The sequence below is a fragment of the Aquarana catesbeiana genome, linkage group LG08 (genome assembly GCF_042186555.1).
Source record: "Aquarana catesbeiana isolate 2022-GZ linkage group LG08, ASM4218655v1, whole genome shotgun sequence".
NCBI lineage: Eukaryota > Metazoa > Chordata > Amphibia > Anura > Ranidae > Aquarana > Aquarana catesbeiana.
Window position 1 is genome coordinate 117,460,318 of NC_133331.1, and position 20,698 is coordinate 117,481,015.

Here is a 20,698-nt window from a genome sequence, read left to right on the forward strand (position 1 = left end):
GCACATGCGCGCCGCCAAAGGGGCGTGCACCCGCAGCATGTGCCCGGATCCGATGCGAGTGCCCGGTGGGCACAATGGCTCTTGACAGAGCGAGATTCAGAAAAACGTAAACACACAGATCCTGGTTCTCTCAGGGGAGAAGAGACAGATCGTGCGTTCATACTATGTATGTCCCATCCCCCTACAGTTAAAACACAGTTAGGGAACACAGTTAACCCCTTGATCGGCCCCTAGCGTTAACCCCTTCCCTGCCAGTGGCATTTATACAGTAATCAGTGGATTTTTATAGCACTGATCGCTGTATAATTGTCAATGGTCTCAAAAATGTGTCAAGTGTGTCCAATTTGTCTGCTGTAATATCATAGTCCCGATAAAAATCGCAGATTGCCGCCATTACTAATAAAAAAAAATAATAATAAAAATGCCATAAATCTATCCCCGATTTTGAAGACGCTATAACTTTTGCGCAAACCAATCAATATACGCTTATTGCGATTTTTTAACCAAAAATATGTAGAATACATATTGGCCTAAACTGAGGAAAAAAATGTGTTTTTTGAAGAAAATGTATGATATTTATTATAGCAAAAAGTAAAAGATATTGGACTTACTCCCCCAGACCCAACAGACAGAAAGGAGGTGGAGTTGGATTCCTTCTATCCCCACAAAGCACCTTCCAAGTCCTTCCTATCCCTCTCTCTATCCCTCTCTTCTTTCGAGATGCACTGTATTCATCTGTTTTCTCCTATTTCTCTGAGGATAGCAGCCTCCTGGACCGGTATCGTGCTTTCTTGATGACTTTGCTCCCTGGCTACCCTAATTTCTCTACTCAAAAATACCCACGATCATTCTTGGTGACTTCAACATTCCTGTTAATGTTAACAGCCCAACTACAGCTAAACTTTTCGACTTAACCTCATCTTTTGACCTAACGCAATGGACACCTACTTCCACTCACTCCAATGGTAATACCCTTGACCTTCCCATCTCTGCAACCCTGGCAACCTCACAAACACTCCCTTTCCTCTCTCTGATCACAACCTCATTAGTTTCACTGTATCCTTGCCTCCAACCACCCATCCCTCCAAGCAGCAAACAATTACTTGTAGGAACCTTTGCCACTTTAAACCTTCTCTTCTCTATTCTGCTACTGACCACCTATATGACATAATCTCTCCCCTGTCCAGTCCTAACCTGGCCACCTCTGTCTACAACAGTTCACTCTCATCATCATTAGATGCAGTTGCTCCTCTAAACACATGCAGAATCAGGCCCCAACCGTTACAACCCTGGCAAACTGACAACACTAGAAATCTCAAGAGACATTGCCGTGCTCTTGAACAACTGTGGCGTAAAACCAAATTCCTGCAAGGCTTCACCCTATATAAATCTGCCCTTCTAAAATACAATTCCTGCCTCCATGCTGCAAAACAAGCCTACTGTGTTTCTCTTATTAATACTTTGTCCTCCAGTCCCCGTCGGCTCTTCTCAACCTTTAACTCTCTGCTTCGTCCCCCACCCCCTCTACCCACTAACTCACTGCCCAAGAGATTGCCAATCACTTAAAAGACAAGATTGATGCATTTCGTGAGGACACCTCCACTGTGCGTACATCTTTCTCACCCAACATACCTTGCCTAACAGCACATTCAACACTCTCCTCTTTTGAATTGGCTACTACTGAAGAGGTTACAAAACTTTTCTCAGATGCCCACCTAACCAATAGTTCCTTGGATCCTGTTCCCTCACAACTACTACGGTCACCCTCTTCTTCTATCCTATGCTCCCTCACTCACATCTTCAATCTCTCCCTCTCTAGTGGCAACTTCCCCTCCCCTCTAAAACATGTGGAAATCACTCCCATACTTAAAAAGCCCTCACTGGACCCCACCAACCAACAACTTAAGACCCATCTCATTGCTCCTCTAAACTTCTAGAATGCTTAGTCTACAACTGTATTAGCGCCTACCTCAGTGAAAATAACCTTCTTGACCCCTTACAGTCTGGCTTTCGCTCGCAGCACTCCACTGAAACTGCCTTACTAAAACTCACTAACAATTTACTAACTGCTAAAACCATCAGCCAGTACTCCATACTCCTGCTACTTGACCTCTCTGCGGCCTTTGATACTGTTGACCACCCTCTCCTTATCAATAAACTACTTTCCCTTGGCCTCCGAGATTCTACTCCATCCTGGTTTTCTGCCTATCACAGCGCTCCTTCAGTGCCACCTACAACTCTGTCTCCTCTTCTCCATTGCCCCTTTCTGTGGGGGTCCCCCAAGGCTCTGTTCTTGGACCCCTTCTCTTCTCTATTTACACCTCCTCCCTTGGTCACTTGATAACCGCCCACGGCTTCCAATACCACTCATACACTGATGACACCCAAATCTGTCTACTCCTCACCTCACTCCTTCAGTCTGCTCTCGCATTACTAACTTACTGACATATCAGCATGGATGTTGCACCACTTCCTTAAACTAAATCTCCCTAAAACTGAGCTATCAATATTCCCCCCCGCCTGTGCCCCTCTCCATGAATTTTCTATCAAAATCAACAATGCTACTATCAGTCCCTCCCCTTATGCCAGGGTACTAGGTGTCATCCTAGACCCTGACTTGTCATTTCAGCCTCAAGTATAATCGTTCAGCCTCAAGTCAAAAGTTTGTAGAGATCACCTCTGTAACATCTCTAAAATTTGTCCCTTTTTAACAAATGAAACCACCAAGCTCCTCATTCACTCCCTCGTTATCTCTCGCCTTGACTATTTATTTATTTATTTATTTTATTTATTTCAGGTACTTATATAGCGCAGTCAATTTACGCAGCGCTTTACATATGCATTGAACATTCACATCAGTCCCTACCCTCAAGGAGCTTACAATCTAAGGTCCCTAACTCACATTCATACATACTAGGGACAATTTAGACAGGATCCAATTAACCTACCAGCATGTCTTTGGAGTGTGGGAGGAAACCGGAGTACCCGGAGGAAACCCACGCAGGCACAGGGAGAACATGCAAACTCCAGGCAGGTAGTGTCGTGGTTGGGATTTGAACCAGTGACCCTTCTTACTGCTAGGCGAGAGTGCTACCACCACACCACTGTGCCGCCCGACTATTCCAACTCCCTTCTCATTGGACTGCCTCTCCATAGGCTATCCCCTCTTCAGTCTATCATGAAAGCTGCTGCCAGACTTATCCACCTTACCAACCGCTCAGTGTCTGCTAACCCTCTCTTCCAATCCCTACACTGGCTCCCAATCACCCAGTGAATTAAATTCAAAATACTAGCCACAACATACAAAGCCATTCACAACTCTGCCCCGAGCTACATCACCAAACTTGTCTCCAAATATCACCCAAATCGTCCTCTCCGCTCTTCTCAAGACCTCACACTCTCAAGCCCTCTCGTCTCCACCTCCCATGCTCGTCTCCAGGATTTCTCCAGAGCCTCTCCTGTCCTCTGGAACTTGCTACCTCCACCTGTCTGGCTATCCCCTACTCTTGCTACCTTCAGGCGATTCCTGAAAACTCATCTCTTTAGGAAAGCCTATCATGTCTCCAACTAATCTTGTACCACTTCCATCAGCTCATTCCCCACAGTTACAACCTTTTTTACCACCTGTCCCACCCTATTAGATTGTAATCTCTTCTGAACAGAGCCCTCTTAATCCTCTTGTATTTTATTGTATTATAACTTTATTGTCTCCTTTTAATATTGTAAAGTGCTATGTAAACTGTTGGCGCTATATAAATCCTGTATAATAATAATAATAATAATAATAATAATAATAATAATAAAAGATATGTTTTTTTCTAAATTGTTGCTCTTCTTTTGCTTATAGCGCAAAAAAATAAAAAAACGCAGAGGTGATCAAATACCACCAAAAGAAAGTGCTATTTGTCGGGAAAAAAAGGACGTCAATTTTGTTTGGGAACAGCGTTGCACGACCGCCCAGTTGTCAGTTAAAGCGGCGCAGTGCCATATCGCAAAAAATTACCTGGTCATTGAGCAGCCAAATCTTCTGGGGCTGAATTGGTTAAAGTAGAAAACTATTTACAGTAACACCATCTGGGAAGCTAGGGGTGGTATAATCGGGAAACACATTACAGGGTTTAAATATATTTCCATCTAACTAAAATGTATTTCTAATTAATATAATATTTACATTTGTTTTTGGAGATTTTACAAACAGTAATCTAATTTTCTAACACCTCTAAACTTTGTGCATCATGCACCCCTGACCTCTGCACTTGTGTCACAGGAGCACTGATATAATGATGTGGCTGTCTGTGGGCATCCTTTGGCATTTTTAATGGTGGTTGATGTCAGGGCCTGGACCTGAGACCTCTGCTGTGTTTGGCAGTAACTCTTCTCGCTGAGCCACTTGAGATGCAGGACAGAACCCTGTATGATCCATTGGACAATCCTGCCTTGCAGGGCCGGACTGGGAATGAAAACCAGCCCTGGAAAAAATGTCATACCAGCCCCATAGCATTAATATACCCACCCAACAGCATAACGTTATTATTTTCTTGTTCATAAAATGGAAAGCCATGCATTTTAAAGCACATTTGAAGAGTGCATTATATATAGATAAGACACATATAAAAGCCCACCTCCTTTTTATAGGGCACACAGTGTATAGGGACGTATAATATAAAACATGGTGTTATTTCCCCACCCAGGGGAAATACAACTGGGTAGTGGCGGTGCGTCCGTTGCAACCGTCAATCTTCAATAGATAGATTCATGCAACACATGAATCTATCTATTGTCGCTGCTGCTGCCCCCTATTCAGGTGTCCAGCTCCATGTCGGGCATCTGAACTACAGCGGCGGGGTGTTTTTAGAAGTGCCTGATTAGAGCCGTCGGCTCTAATAGGCTTCCAAATTGGTAAACAGCGGGCACACTGCTGAACGTTCGCTGCTTACACAGTACTGTGTTAGGAAATCAAATAAATCGCTTCCCTAACACTGACCCGCCTCTCAGCCAATCAGGCGCACTGGGTCTGGTTACCTGTCACCTGATTGGCTGAAGCGACAGGCGCTGTGATTGGATGCCTATCGGAGGGAGCGTGGAGGAACGCGCTGACCTGAGACAGGTAAGTGCCGGGCGGGGGGAGGGGGGACACTGGCAGCATTTGATGGGCAAACTGGTGGCAATTGATGGGGAAAACTGGTGGCAATTGATGGTTACAGTGGCTGCGTTTGATGGTAGTGGCACATTGGCTGTGCTTAATGGCACAGTGGCTGCGTTTAGTGGGTGCAGAGATGGCAATTGATGGGTACAGTGGCTGCGTTTGATGGTACAGTGGCTGCGTTTGATGGCATAGTGGCTGCATTTGATGGGCACAGTGACAGCATTTAATGGGCACAGTGGTGGCAATTTATGGGTACAGTGGCTGCGTTTGATGGTACAGTGGCTGCGTTTGATGGCATAGTGGCTGCGTTTGGGCACAGTGGCAGCGTTTAATGGGCACAGTGGTGGCAATTTATGGGTACAGTGGCTGCACTTGATGGCAGTGGCTGCATTTGATGGGCACAGTGGTGGCAATTTATGGGTACAGTGGCTGCGTTTGATGGGCACAGTGGCTGCGTTTGATGGGCACAGTGGCTGCGTTTGATGGGCACAGTGGCTGCGTTTGATGGGCACAGTGACAGCGTTTAATGGGTACAGTGGTGGCAATTTATGGGTACAAACTGCAGACAAATGTGACTGCCACAAAAATTGATGGTTACAGTGGCTGCGTTTGATGGTAGTGGCACATTGGCTGCGCTTAATGGCACAGTGGCTGCGTTTAGTGGGCACAGTGGTGGCAATTTTTGGGTACAGTGGCTGCATTTGATAGTACAGTGGCTGTGTTTAATTGGCACAGAGGTGGCAATTGATGGGTACAGTGGCTGCGTTTGATGGCACAGTGGCTGCGTTTGATGGCACAGTGGCTGCGTTTGATGGGCACAGTGGCTGCGTTTGATGGGCACAGTGGCTGCGTTTGATGGGCACAGTGGCTGCGTTTGATGGGCACAGTGGCTGCGTTTGATGGGCACAGTGGCTGCATTTAATTGGCACAGAGGTGGCAACTGATGGGTACAGTGGCTGCGTTTGATGGCACAGTGGCTGCGTTTGATGGCACAGTGGTGGCAATTTATGGGTACAGTGGCAGCATTTGATGGCACAGTGGCGGCAATTTATGGGTACAGTGGCTGCGTTTGATAGCATAGTGGCTGTGTTTGATGGGCACAGTGGCAGCGTTTAATGGGCACAGTGGTGGCAATTTATGGGTATAAACTGCAGACAAATGTGACTGCCACAAAAATTGATGGTTACAGTGGCTGCGTTTGATGGTAGTGGCACATTGGCTGCGCTTAATGGCACAGTGGCTGCGTTTAGTGGGCACAGTGGTGGCAATTTTTGGGTACAGTGGCTGCATTTGATAGTACAGTGGCTGCGTTTAATTGGCACAGAGGTGGCAATTGATGGGTACAGTGGCTGCGTTTGATGGTACAGTGGCTGCGTTTAATGGGCACAGTAGTTGCACTTGATGGGCACAGTGGTGGAGAGAGAGAGTTGGAGAGAGAGATTTTAAGTACTTTAATTCTTCTGCTGCCTGGGCGGCCGTTAACTTTTCCTATTCTCCGTGCAGATTAGTGGGCGGTGCTGGCGCCGCACGGGACGAGTCACGAATGGAAGGGGAAATCAAGCAGCACAGCGTTCTCCTGCTCCTCCCCTCAGGCACACAGAGGCATATCACTCTGCAGTTCAGTGGGCAACGCCGGATCGGAGGAGGAGGCACACACACACATTGCATAGTGCAGCGGCCGCCGCTGCTCTTTATTTCGCTGACACAGCCAGCCAAGCTCTGAGCCAGAAGCGGCCCCACTGCACTAAGTGCAGACAGCCTACCGGGAATTTTCCCGGTATGCCGGTAGGCCAGTCCGGCACTGCTGCCTTGTGCCTTGTTTCTGCTGAATCTTGAACTCCTTGCTCCCTACACGAACTTCCTATTCAAGCCATGTCTTTGTACTTCCTGTTTGCCAAATCATTATGCTCTCTCCAGCCAATATCTCACTCCTGTCACTCCTGCTGCTCCTCCGTATCTTCACTACCACTCGTTACCGACCTTTGGCTTGTTCCTTGACTATACTTCTGCTTAACCCAACCTGCAACCACTTATTACCAACCTTAGGATTGTTTACTGACTATGCTTCTGCTTGATCCCTACCTGCTATATCTGCTACTGGACCATGGTTTGCTCACCTTCTGGTGGGGCAATCCTGAGGACTGCAAGCTGGTACTAACATGCAGCAAAACCCATCTCCATTATCGGGAGCTCTGGCAAACACAGGTTAGCTCTTAGACCCCACACTTTGGGTCAGTAGCAGCATCCGCCAGGGTCACCTGCCTGTTCACCTATCCAGCTGGTTAGTGGGAGCATAGGCATGTGCACAGGGTGTGCCAGGTGTGCCCAGGCACACCCTAATCACCCTGGGCAGCACAGATTCCCCCTACTGCCCTGGCTCCCCCCTCCTCAGCACTGCCGGCTTTCCTCCTCTTCTGCCACAGGTTGCTGCAGGGATGTTTTAGGATGAGTAAGGGAAGGGGCCAGTAAATATGTATTTATCAGCCACTTTTCTTTCTGAATGAACATTGTGCATTATCAGTAGTGTGTGTTTAAGCTTTGGGGTGCACACCCTAATGCAATAGGCTGTGCACACCTATGGGCGGGAGCCTCTCTGCTGCTATAGTTACTGGTCTCCGAGCCTGATCCCTGACCATGGCATTTGGTATGAAATCAGTAAAAGTTCCCTCCACATATTTTAATCTAGTTGGAGGTTACAAATCAGCTATATCTAGATGCTTGTAAGAGTGTAGTGGTACTTACAGTATGCACTTTTAAAATGTAAGTGGTTTTACATTGATTTTATATATTTTAATAAACATTACTATTCAGTGGGAAGCTTTTATTTCTCTTTTGGGTATTTTTTTCAACTCCATGAGTTTAAGATTGATATATCAATCTTATGATATAATGAACCAACGGCTAGGATGTATATTGTTAAGTGAACCAACTGTGTATCTGGCTGTGGAGATCTTTTGGCATTTCCGATGCTGGTTGGTGAGAATCCATTCCATGTTCCCTATATACACTATTATCTACTTCAAGGTTACCCATAAGTTACATTTGTATGCTTGTGAATGTGTAATATTATGTATGCACTTTTAAAATATGAGTTGCTTTCTTTTGGTTTCATACCTTTTTACATATGTAATTACTCTCTGGGGAGCTATCTTTTTCTCTTTCTGGATATTTATTAAAACTTTGTGAGTTAAGACAGAGGCCCTGCCACTGTGAAAATGGTTGGAAAACAGGATCCTCAAAGGTGCAGCTTGAGAAGCTCCAGCATGTGTTTTGTGCATAGAGAAAATGCGATGGGATGGAACTTTCAATTCTGTTTCTGGACTTTGCAAGACACCTGCAGCTTGTGTGAGTGCACAGGTGTACAGAGTTGTTATAAGCCAGGTTTGAGAGCAGCTCAGAGCAATTGGAGTTGCAGTTGCTGCCAGCTGGAGACAGAGTCCTGTCAGCAGAGCTAGGAGACCCTGCTGGAGACTGCATCCCTTTTGAGGGGAATCCTTCCCCTAGGACTGGGAGAGTGGGGACAGCTACACTGGTCTGGGAGGCTGGGAAAGCTGAGTTGGCTAGCAGGTCCAGGAGACTGGGGGGAATCTGGAAGTCTCTATAGAGAACAAGATCAAGAGGCTGGGAAACCCTATCAGGAAGACAGGAGTGGGCCCATACAGCAAGGTGCTGCAACCAAGGCTGAGAGAGCTTGAATAACCAGTGATCTGGGAGACCAATGAAAGCAGAGGTGCTGCTGACAAGAGAGCCAAGTGGCTTGGTATTTTCAGTGATCGGTTATTTTGCTGAAGTTGGAAAATCTCCTGTGTGAGAATCTCTGTGGGAACTTTTACTTTGCTTTTTTTATTTAAAGAAAAGTGGGCTGCCGTTCCCTCAAAACTAAAGTGCGGACTGATGTGGACACACTTAAAAACACATATACCACTTAGCTAACCAACTCCATATCACAAGACGAATACATTAACCTTATGATATGAGGATTTAATGGTCGGGATGTATATAGTCAATTGTAACGACTGAAGGATATACAGTATATGAATTGTCAGGAGTCCAGATATCACCACATGCAATATTTTATCTGCCTTTAATTTGGAGGTCACACTATCTGGTGAGTGTGATTCTAATTGAGGTGGCACCACATATGGTGATTATTGCTTAAAGAAGAAATTGAGCACTTCAAGTTATACACAAACATTTTGCTATGGAGCCCTATAACTTGTAGTTATGTTTCTTTTTCAGACCATCTGTGTTTAATTTGTAACTTAAAATATTTTACATAAGCTATTTTTATACCTCGTTCTGAGTTATATTGTGAAACAAAAGTAGGCAGTATGCAAATTTGTCAGGAAAACTGGGAGCCTAGCTTGTTTAGAAGAGGCTTCAGAAGAGTCTTCTGGTTTAAGGCCTTCCACATTAGATCAGGAAAAGGTTATCTGTGCAATAGAGGCTAACTGTGCAATCACACAATGAAAAAGTTGAGAGACTATGGAATAGATTCTTTATATTGTGGATTTTAAAAGTCTTTTCATAAGTATATATTTTGTACAGCTGCATTTTTTCTCATCACTATTTTGTTGTTATAGTTTGCATATCAGTAAATCTAAAGTTTTAACTATTTTGTGCGCTTTTAAGAGGGATCTTCTAAAGGGAGATTGTTATTCAAATTCCAAAAATGCAATTTCAAATTGCTTAATTATCTAATCATTATAATCTTTATTTATCTTACATAAAATTATAGTTTTTGAGAATAGTTTACTATATAAATTGTAGTTTAAATTTGCTTTGGGTCCATAAGCAAGTGGAGACTGACTATGGATAAAACCCTATGACCACCTCAACACACTTAGATAAATTAGGTCAGATAGTAAACATCAGGTAGGTAGCATATCTTAAACTTGTGCAACTGCTAAATAGCCTTTTTTGTAAAAAGCAATTTCACAGAAGCTGCCTTGTGAAATACAGAGGTACAGAGAGAAGGGGTTTCAGGAGGTGAGGTCAGTACAGAGTCACTGCTTGCAGGAGCAAGGTGCTATGGACTATGTAGTCCTTATAAATATTATTCAAATAGCCGAGGAGAAGCATGCAGGCAAACCAGGAAGTTGTGGAAAAAGATGGCCAGAGGATAGACATCACTTACAACATTAAAGGAGATTTTTCAAGTAAGCTTATGTTGGATTGTCAAACATAACTACTGCTTGTATTGTTATTATAATACTGATGTTATAAATCAAAATTGTATGCTGTGCCAATAGATTTGCTTTAAACAGTTAAGGACAAAGAATGCTGAATGATTTCATACTTACTCTTATAACATTCTCGCCTGGTGCCATATCTGTATAGATTTTGACATTATAGGATATGTTAGAAAATGTTGGAGTGTTGTCATTTGCATCTATAACCACAATGTTGACAGTTACTGGGGTACTTTCTTGGGTTCCATCAGAAGCAACTATCTGTTGAGAATAGAATGAGAAAAAAAGGTTATTTTTAGCATTACTACTCTTAAAGGAAACCTGTCACAAGACAAGTATGTAGACTGTCATTGTTCACCTTTCCGAAAATGGTGGTTGATTGGCAATTGTGCTATTTCTTTGGCTTCAACTCTCTCTGACTCCCTGACACAGAACCAATATCAAATATGGAATTCTCACTTTTCTGACTGTAATCTGCTATACTGTATGCTTCTTCCACATCTGTTGTTCAGAAGTACTAAACCAGACACAGCCAGACACCTAGCAACTTGTATACATAATATAACTGGGTACTAACATTTATAAATAAAAGTTGATCTAGGGAATATCCAGTGGCCTCTCGGGGGATCAGGAAGGATTTTTTTCCCTGCTGTAGCAAATTGGATCATGCTTTGTTGGGGTTTTTCACCTTCTTCTGGATCAACTGTGGTTATAGGATTGTGTACGTGGGATTGTATGTTTTTTTTTTTTTAGGTTGAACTAAATGGACTTGTGTCTTTTTTCAACCTGACTATGTAACTTCAATGTAATATTATAACAATGTAACTATGTAACTCCATGAACTGGCAAGCAGTGGCAGCTTCAAATTTCTCCCATGAAATGTATACTTTAATAAGATAATTTAGTGTTATATTAAAAATATTATATATAAAATATTGTATGTTTCAGTGGAGCTTACAATCCAAATCCCCACTTCTATATTATAAACATCTAATGCTGTCTAGACATGTATTTTTGTCTGTAGATATCCTTTGTATTAGCATTTTATTATGGCCAGATAGTATTTAATCCATACATCATTTTGCTGACGTTTTTATATAACTACTTATAATTTCTACTAATTTTGTATATTCCAACAAAGTATTCTGCAGAACTTTACAGAAAACGGTGGACACTTTGCATGAGCCCTTGCCCATATGGTGCTGGGGACATAAGAAGCAAGTGTAGGTCATTGCTCATGATTTAATCTTTTACATCATCGCTCAGTTTCTGAGCAGATATTTGAAAATTGAAAGTCATGCCATATTTAGTTAAATTATTACCCACGAAAATCTGTAAGCAGTGCATTACATTCTTAATGATATAGAAAAAGACACAAACAAGAAGAATGCCCTGTAAAACTCACACTCACAGGTTTTATGTAGGCTAAAAATAAAACCTATGTGGCTCACATCCAAGGGTAAAATAGCTATAAGTAATAATAAAGAAGCATTTAAAATATAAAAATGAAGACACACTATTATCATTTAAAACATACAAAGAATATAACATACGATGTAAGATGGACAAACTCCAAAAATCCCTGAAATTCATTTTTTTTCCAATCATACTTACCTAGCTGGATGCAACATTGGTCCGATGCTGCATCTGTCCCTCGCCGGCTCTAACAAGGAGAACCGAGTAAACAAACAACGCCGATTGTGCTGTTCTTACAGATCCCTGAGCAGATAGCTCCCCCAATTCCTCCTCTTATTTCCTTGTTATGGAACAGCTTGCTTCTCACAGTTGCAAACATGGATCCTTCACTTCATTTGGGGGCACCTTCATCCTTGTCTGAAACTGACGACACTTACTACTCCTAAATCCGAGGGGGGTCTGGGCTTTCCGCACTTTGAGCCGTATCATAAAGCATACATTTTGACCAGATTATCTGACTGGCTTCACCATAGGTCAGACAAGAGGGTGGTACAGCTAGAGCAGGCTATATCCCATTTAGGCCTATGGGTCCTGCCCTGGTTATCTCAGTCCCTCAGACTGCCCCTAATATTCCTTTCCTGACCCAGCACTAGGGATGAGCTTTGAGTTCGAGTCGAACTCATGTTCAACTCGAACATCGGCTGTTCACCAATTTGGGGTGTTCGCGGCAAATTCGAATGCCGCAGAACACCCTTTAAAAGTCTATGGGAGAAATTAAAATTGCTAATTTTAAAGGCTTATATGCATGGTACTGTGTTTGGGGACCTGGGTCCTGCCCCAGGGGACAAGGATCAATGCAAAAAAAAGTTTTAAAAATGGCAGTTTTTTCGGGAGCAGTGATTTTAATAATGCTTAAAGTGAAACAATAAAAGTGTAATATTCCTTTAAATTTCGTACCTGGGGGGTGTCTATAGTATGCCTGTAAAGGGGCGCATGTTTCCTGTGTTTAGAACAGTCTGACAGCAAAATGACATTTCAAAGGAAAAAAAGTCATTTAAGACTACTCGCGGCTATTAATGAATTGCCGGTCCGACAATACACATAAAAGTTCATTGATAAAAACGGCATTGGATTTCCCCACAGGGGAACCCCAAAGCAAAATAAAAAAAAAAAAATGGCGTGGGGGTCCTCCTCAAAATCTATACCAGACCCTGCAGGTCTGGTATGGATTTTAAGGGGAACCCCGCGCCAAATTTTTTTTTTAAAATGGCATGGGGTCCCCCCAAAAATCCATACAAGACCCTTATCCGAGCACGCAACCTGGCTGGCCTCAGGAAAAGAGGGGGGGACAAGAGAGCACCCCCCCTCCTGAACTGTACCAGGCCACATGCCCTCAACATTGGGAGGGTCCTTTGGGGTAGCCCCCCAAAGCACCTTGTCCCCATGTTGATGGGGACAAGGGACTCATCCCCACATCCCTTGCCTGGTGGTTGTGAAGGTCTGAGGGTGGGGGGCTTATTGGAATCTGGAAGCCCCCTTTAACAAGGGGACCCCCAGATCCCGGCCCCCCCTATGTGAAATGGTAAGGGGGTACAAAAAGTACCCCTACCATTTCACAAAAAAACTGTCAAAAATTTTAAAAATGACAAGAGACAGTTTTTGACAATTTCTTTATTTAAAGTCTTCTTTTTTCCATATACTTTCTTCTATCCTCTTTCGTCTATCTTCCTTCGGTTTCTTCCTCCATCTTCTTCTTCTGGTTCTTCTGGTTCTTCCTCTGGTGTTTTCGTCCGGCGTCTTCCTCCGCGGCATCTTCTTCCCTTCTTCTTCTTGGGCTGCTCCGCATCCATGATGGGAGGCTCCCGCTGTGTGAGGCTTCTCGTCTTCGGATCGACAGCAGTGGGTGCCAATGGCACTGCTGCTGTGTCTCAGCCACTCAGAAGGGAGAGTCCCGGACAGCTGTGTCTCTTGTGCAACATCGCTGGATCGAGATGGGGCTCATGTAAGTATTAGGGGGGCTGCTGCACACAGAATGTTTTTTTACTTTAAAGTATAGAATGCATTAACATAAAAAACCTTGTGCCTTTACAACCACTTTAAGATTGAAACCCACCCGATGCCTGACCTCACCCCACTGGAATTGATGCTTTACCTGACCATGATGTTTCCCAGTTATATGGAATTTTGAGAGGGTGGATTACCAAAGGGGACCTCCTGTTTCAATCGAGGTGAGAAAAATGTCTTGGCACCTCCTTTTCTGAATTGAATTGGAGAAAATGTTTAATTTTCACTCAAACTATCCATGTCTTCCTATTTTCAGGAAAAAAGTTATAAGATGGTGTCTCTATGGTACCGAACCCCAGTAGACCTTAACCATATGTACTCTGCCATCTCTAACATCTGCTGGAGATGCCAGGATGCTGAGGGCTCCTACATTCAAAATTTGGTGGGGCTGTTTTTTTCCTACAACTCCATTTGCATTTCCGATATCTAGCCCACCCCAGCCATTGCCCTACTGAACTAGTGCACTTCTCTGAAACATCCAAACCATATGTGTAAAAATAGGAATATTTGAATAAAATAAATACATCAATATGTGGCTCACGTCCAAGGGTAAAATAGCTATAAATAATAAGAAAGGAGCATTTAAAAATATAAAAATGAAGGCACACTATTATCATTTAACTGGTTGCCGCCCGTCCACTGTCAAATGTCGGCAGGGCGGCCCTTTTTCTGGGACGCCGTCATATGACGGCATCCCAGAATGGCCGCTCTCGCGCACCCCCTGGATCATGCCATGTTGCTAGGACACGGCGCGACCCCAATCTGTGGAAAGAGCCGCGTCCGTGGCTCTTTAAACATGTGATTGGCTGTGTCCAATCACAGCCAGTCACATGTAAACAAGGAAGTGACAGAGTGTGTGGCAAGGAGAGCCGATCAGCAGCATCTCCATGCAGGGGGACATTTAGGAATGTAATCAGGGCACTGATCATCAGTTCCCTGATTACAATGGTGAAAATTAGTGTCACTATACAGTGCCCACCAATGCCAGTGATCAATGCCCACCAATGGCAGCATTCAGTGCCCACCACTGCCCAAAAGTGCCACCAATCAGTGCCCATTAGCGATGCCAGTCAGTGCTGGCAATCAGTGCCACCTATCAGTGCTGCCCATCAATGCCCATCAGTGCCACCCATCAATGCCCATCAGTACCGCCTATCCATGCTGCCTATCAGTATCCACCAGTGCCACCTATCAGTGCCCACTAGTGCTGCCTATCAGTGCCCACCAGTGCTGCCTAACAGTGCCCACCAGTGCTGCATATCATTGCCACCTATCAGTGCCCATAAGTGCCGCCTAATCAGTGCTTATAAGTGCCAACTCATCAATGCCCACCAGTTCAGCCTATCAGTGTCCATCAGTGCCGTCTCATCAGCGCACATCAGTGAAGCCAAAAAATTACTTAGTTACAAAATTTACTGACAGAAAAAAGTGAAAAACTTTTTTTTTCAAAATTTTTGGTCTTTTTTTGTAAAAAATAAAAAAACCCAGCAGTGATTAAATACCACCAAAAGAAAGCTCTATTTGTGTGATGAAAATGATAAAAAATTTGTTTGAGTACAGTGTATCATGACCGTGCAATTGTCATTCAAAGTGTGACAGCGCTGAAAGCTGAATAATGGCTTGGGCAGGAAGGGGGTGTAAGTGCCTGGTAAGCAAGTCGTTAAAAGGTACACAGAATACAACATAATATGTAAAAAGATAACTAAGGCTGCAAAAATTGAAAACAAACATCAGGTTGCAAAAGAGATTAGGACAAACTTCTAATTAATTTCTTAAACGTATTAAAAGAGAAGTCTGGGAATCATTTTTTTTTTTTTTTTAATAGTGATAATTCAATGCAATCAAAGAAAAAAAGATATACTAATGCGTGAATATAGTCAGTTGTGTGTTAAAAAATCAGTTCAGCAGTGATACTTCAAATATATACATCAAAGGACGTAATCTTATGGTGAGTATCCAAGTATGTAATAGTGTCATAAACAGGACGTAACAAACGGTGCTCAGTTGGATGCCTTCCCCACATAAAACACACGCCTCTTACCAGACGTACTTGATCTCAAGTTATAGAGATCTCACTTGCTGAAAGTACATACAAGGGGTTCAGCAGCAAAAGTGAGACTCATCCTGATCCACTCTTTAACAGTATAGTAGTCCCAGGGTATCAAGCACATGGAATAGCAGACTGGTAATCACTCCCCACATATGCAGAGAAAGGAAGACTTTATAGTGTAATATGTTTAAAACAAGCATTTATTATAAAACACTAAACGCACTTACACTTAAGACGTTTAAAACCAGCAAAACACAAACAGTATCAAGCACAGCGGCGGTTGGCACCAGCCTGCTCGTGCGGAATGATGTCACAAAAGTCCTACTGTAGATGATCCCTGGGTCCGTCTCTAAAATTAAAAAGGGCATCCTATGGCATTGTTTACTAGTGGCCCAGTTGGCCATTCCTGACATTGGAAATCCACCACTCTGCCCCACCTTATAGAATGGCCCCAGATTTCAAAAGAGATCATGGCAATGGAAACCCTGGTGGCGGAATATTGCCATGATTCTGATAAGGTGTGGACATGCTGGTGGGCCTTTATTGATTATTCCACTTTGTTAACCCTAGTGGCACCATATTTGGTTCATTCCCTTTGCTGTTTCTTCAAGCATTTTTCGTAATCTTTCTCCCATGTCTAGTCACCCATTTCTTCCCTCCTACAAATTCCGCTGTAATGGAACACTTTAATTAATTTTTCTTCCTAAGTGCCAGATTTCCATCTACTGGTTTTCTTAGTGGTTTTAAGTACCCTTGGTGCAGGGTTTTGTAAATTTTTGATAATGTTTACATTTTTGATACTCTGTATTAAAATGCATGTCTTGTTGTGGTATTACAATCACATACACTTTTGTATGTTAGCAATTTAAATTTTCTTCAATAAACAGTTACAGTGGGGACGGAAAGTATTCAGACCCCCTTAAATTTTTCACTCTTTGTTATATTGCAGCCATTTGCCAAAATCATTTAGGTTAATTTTTTTCCTCATTAATGTACACACATCACCCCATATTGACAGAAAAACACAGAATTTTGCAGATTTATTAAAAAAGAAAAACTGAAATATCGCATGGTCAAGTATTCAGACCCTTTGCTCAGTATTTAGTAGAAGCACCCTTTTGATCTAATACAGCCATGAGTCTTTTTGGGAAAGATGCAACAAGTTTTTCACACCTGGATTTGGGGATCCTCTGCCATTCCTCATTGCAGATCCTCACCAGTTCTGCCAGGTTGGATGGTAAACGTTGGTGGACAGCCATTTTTAGGTCTCTCCAGAGATGCTCAATTGGGTTTAAATCAGGGCTCTGGCTGGGCCATTCAAGAACAGTCACGGAGTTGTTGTGAAGCCACTCCTTTGGTATTTTAGCTGTGTGCTTAGGGTCATTGTCTTGTTGGAAGGTAAACCTTCGGCCCAGTCTGAGGTCCTGAGCACTCTGGAGAAGGTTTTCGTCCAGGATATCCCTGTACTTGGCCGCATTCATCTTTCCTTCAATTGCAACCAGTCGTCCTGTCCCTGCAGCTGAAAAAACACCCTCACAGCATGATGCTGCCACCACCATGCTTCACTGTTGGAACTGTATTGGACAAGTGATGAGCAGTGCCTGCTTTTGTCCACACATACCACTTACAATTAAGGCCAAAAAGTTCTATCTTGGTCTCGTCAGACCAGACAATCGTATTTCTCACCATCTTGGAGTCCTTCAGGTGTTTTTTAGCAAACTCAGTGCAGGCTTTCATGCGTCTTGCACTGAGGAGAGGCTTCCGTCGGGCCACTTTGCCATAAAGCCCCGACTGGTGAAGGGCTTCAGTGATGGTTGACTTTCTACAACTTTCTCCCATCTCCCGACTGCATCGCTGGAGCTCAGCCACAGTGATCTTTGAGTTCTTCTTTACCTCTCTCACCAAGGCTCTTCTCCCCCGATAGCTCAGTTTGGCCAGACGACCAGCTCTAGGAAGGGTTCTGGTCATCCCAAATGTCTTCCATTTAAGGATTATGGAGGCCACTCTGCTCTTAGGAACCTTAAGTGCAACAGAATTTTTCTTGTAACTTTGGCCAGATCTGTGCCTTGCCACAATTCTGTCTCTGAGCTCTTCAGGCAGTTCCTTTGACCTCATGATTCTCATTTGTTCTGACACTGTGAGCTATAAGGTCTTATATAGACAGGTGTGTGGCTTTCCTAATCAAGTCAAGTCCAGTCAGTATAATCAAACACAACTGGACTCAAATGAAGGTGTAGAACCATCTCAAGGAGAGATTAGAAGAAAAGGACAGCACCTGAGTTAAATATATGAATGTCACATCAAAGGGTCTGAATACTTAGGACCATGTGATATTTCCATTTACCACGTGATCGGCCGTGATGAAGTCACGGCCAATCACAGATAGGTCTACCCCACTGTGCATGGCGCATGCGCGGGATCGCGAGCACGCTGCGCGTATACGTCGGCGGCAGAGTGTTCCCGGGAACACTATTCATCACCGACACCGGTACACAGGCATTGGCTGGCTGTTTACCCACGTGATTGGCTGTGATCCTTTCACAGCCGATCATAAGTGTAAACACAGAGCGGCAACTAGCTGTTACCAGCTCTTTTCTCCTCACACACCATTTCCAGTGTGAGGAGAGAAGAGCCAGAAGCAGTGAGTTACCGATCTGTGTTCTGTAGTGTCTGCACCAACACCACACCTATCCCATCGCCCCCCCAATTGTCATCTGTCACCCAACAGTCACCACAGTCACCCAATAAAGTGCACCTGTCACATAAGGGACTGTCATCAGTGACCGTCAGCGGTGCACCTGTCACCCATCAGTGACTGTCAGTGGTGCACCTGTCACCCATCACAAATCAGTGACCATCAGCGGTGCACCTGTCACACATCAGCCGTCACCCATCAGTGACCGCCAGCCATCACCCGTCACCCATCAGTGACCGCCAGCCATCACCCGTCACCCATCAGTGACCGCCAGCCATCACCCATCACCCATCAGTGACCGCCAGCCATCACCCGTCACCCATCAGTGACCGCCAGCCATCACCCATCAGTGACCGCCACCCATCAGTGACCGCCACCCATCACCCGTCACCCATCACCTGTCACCCTTTAGTAACCGCCACCCATCACCCGTCAACCATCACCCGTCACTGTCCGTGGCCTATCACCCATCAGTGACCATTGCCTGTCACACCGTCATCACCTATCAGTGAACGTCAACTGCCACCCATCGCACAGCCCATCAGTGACCGTCACCTGCCACCTGTCACAACGCATCATGTCCAAAAGAGTATACAGCAGTGAGGAGGCAATCCAGATCTTCTCCATGACCGATAAGAGCAACGGGGAGTTCTCATCAGATTCCAAATCTGATTCTGAATCCAATTCGGCATTTGAACTGAATAGTGAATCAGCAAATGATTCGGAGGAAGAATGGGTCCCTCCCAAAAGGGCACGGCACTCTGAAAACTAGGATTATATTCCCAGGCCCAGTACCAGCGCTGCCACCACCAATAGGCCCCAGGAACAAATTCCCAGGCCCAGTACCAGCTCTGCCGCCAGCGTTAGGCCCTGGGAACAAATGCCCAGTACCAGCGCTGCCGCCGGTGATAGGCCCCAGGAACAAATGCCCAGACCCAGTACCAGTCCTGCCACATCACGCCTGAGCACCAGCACATGAAATTCCAATCCAACTACTGGAGTGTCACACCCCCCAAGAGCCAGGGCCTCCACATACATGCCAGATGGTCTTGCCAACCCAACATGGCTGCCTTCCAACTCGGCATCACCAATTATTCCCCCTTTCACAGCACTGCCAGGTGTGCAGACCAACACCCAAAATTTCTCAGAGATTGATTTCTTTCATATGTTTTTGCCCAACACTATGCTGCAATTTATTGTGGACCAGACAAATTTATATGCCTAGCAGTATATTGCCAACAACCCCCATTCATCCCATGCCCGTCCATTTGAGTGGAGAGATCTGAATTTTTAGGCGTTCAAAGTGTTTATGGGCCTCACCCTAAACATGGGGATTACAAAAAAAAATGAAGGACATGCCTATTGGTCCACCAACCCTATCCACAACATGCCCATTTATTCTGCCGTAATGTCCAGGTCCCGATAGAAGATGATAATGCGCTTTCTTCACTTCAGCGACAACACCCAGTGCCCTTCCCACAATCATCCAAATTACAACAAGATTCGCCCACTGATAAATTTCTTTTCCCTACAATTTGCAGAACTCTATGTCCCCGATCAGAATATATGTGTATATGAGTCCCTGGTACCCTTTTCAGACCAGCTAGGAATAAAGCAATATATTCCTAGCAAAAGGGCCAGATGCAAGCTATACAGTTATACAAGCTATGTGAGAGAGCCACGGGATATCTGTATGCGTTCCGCATATATGAAGGAAGAGATTCCCAGCTCCAGCCCCCTGAATGCCCGGCCTACATGGGCACAACTGGAAAGATTGTATGGGACCTGGCATACCCACTTCTGAACAAAGGATATCACATATACGTTGACAACTTTTACATGAGCCTGCCCCTTTTCAAACACTTATACATTGCAAAAACCCTGGCCTGTGAAACCTCCAGAAAAAATAGGAAGGGCTTCCCACAATCTCTAATGAACAAAAAGCTGCGAAGGGGGAAAGAGCATCATTGAGATGCAACGAAGTGCTGGCCTTGAGGTGGAAGGATAAGAGGGATGTGCACATGATGTCCACCATCCATGATGACACTACAATTGAGGTACAAAGAAGACGAGGTCCCATTGAAAAGCCAACATGTGTCCAAGATTATAATCTCTACATGGGGGGTGGATTTTAA

General features: G+C 44.3%; 1 protein-coding gene across 1 annotated transcript in view; it reads right to left on the reverse strand.

Moving 5' to 3' along the window:
* PCDH15 (protocadherin related 15) overlaps positions 1 to 20,698 on the reverse strand; it is a 2,079,434-nt gene that overhangs the window by 883,387 nt on the left and 1,175,349 nt on the right. The window contains exon 14 of the mRNA XM_073596339.1: positions 10,450 to 10,599. Coding sequence (XP_073452440.1) covers positions 10,450 to 10,599 — 150 coding nt within the window. The remainder of the gene's footprint in view (positions 1 to 10,449; positions 10,600 to 20,698) is intronic.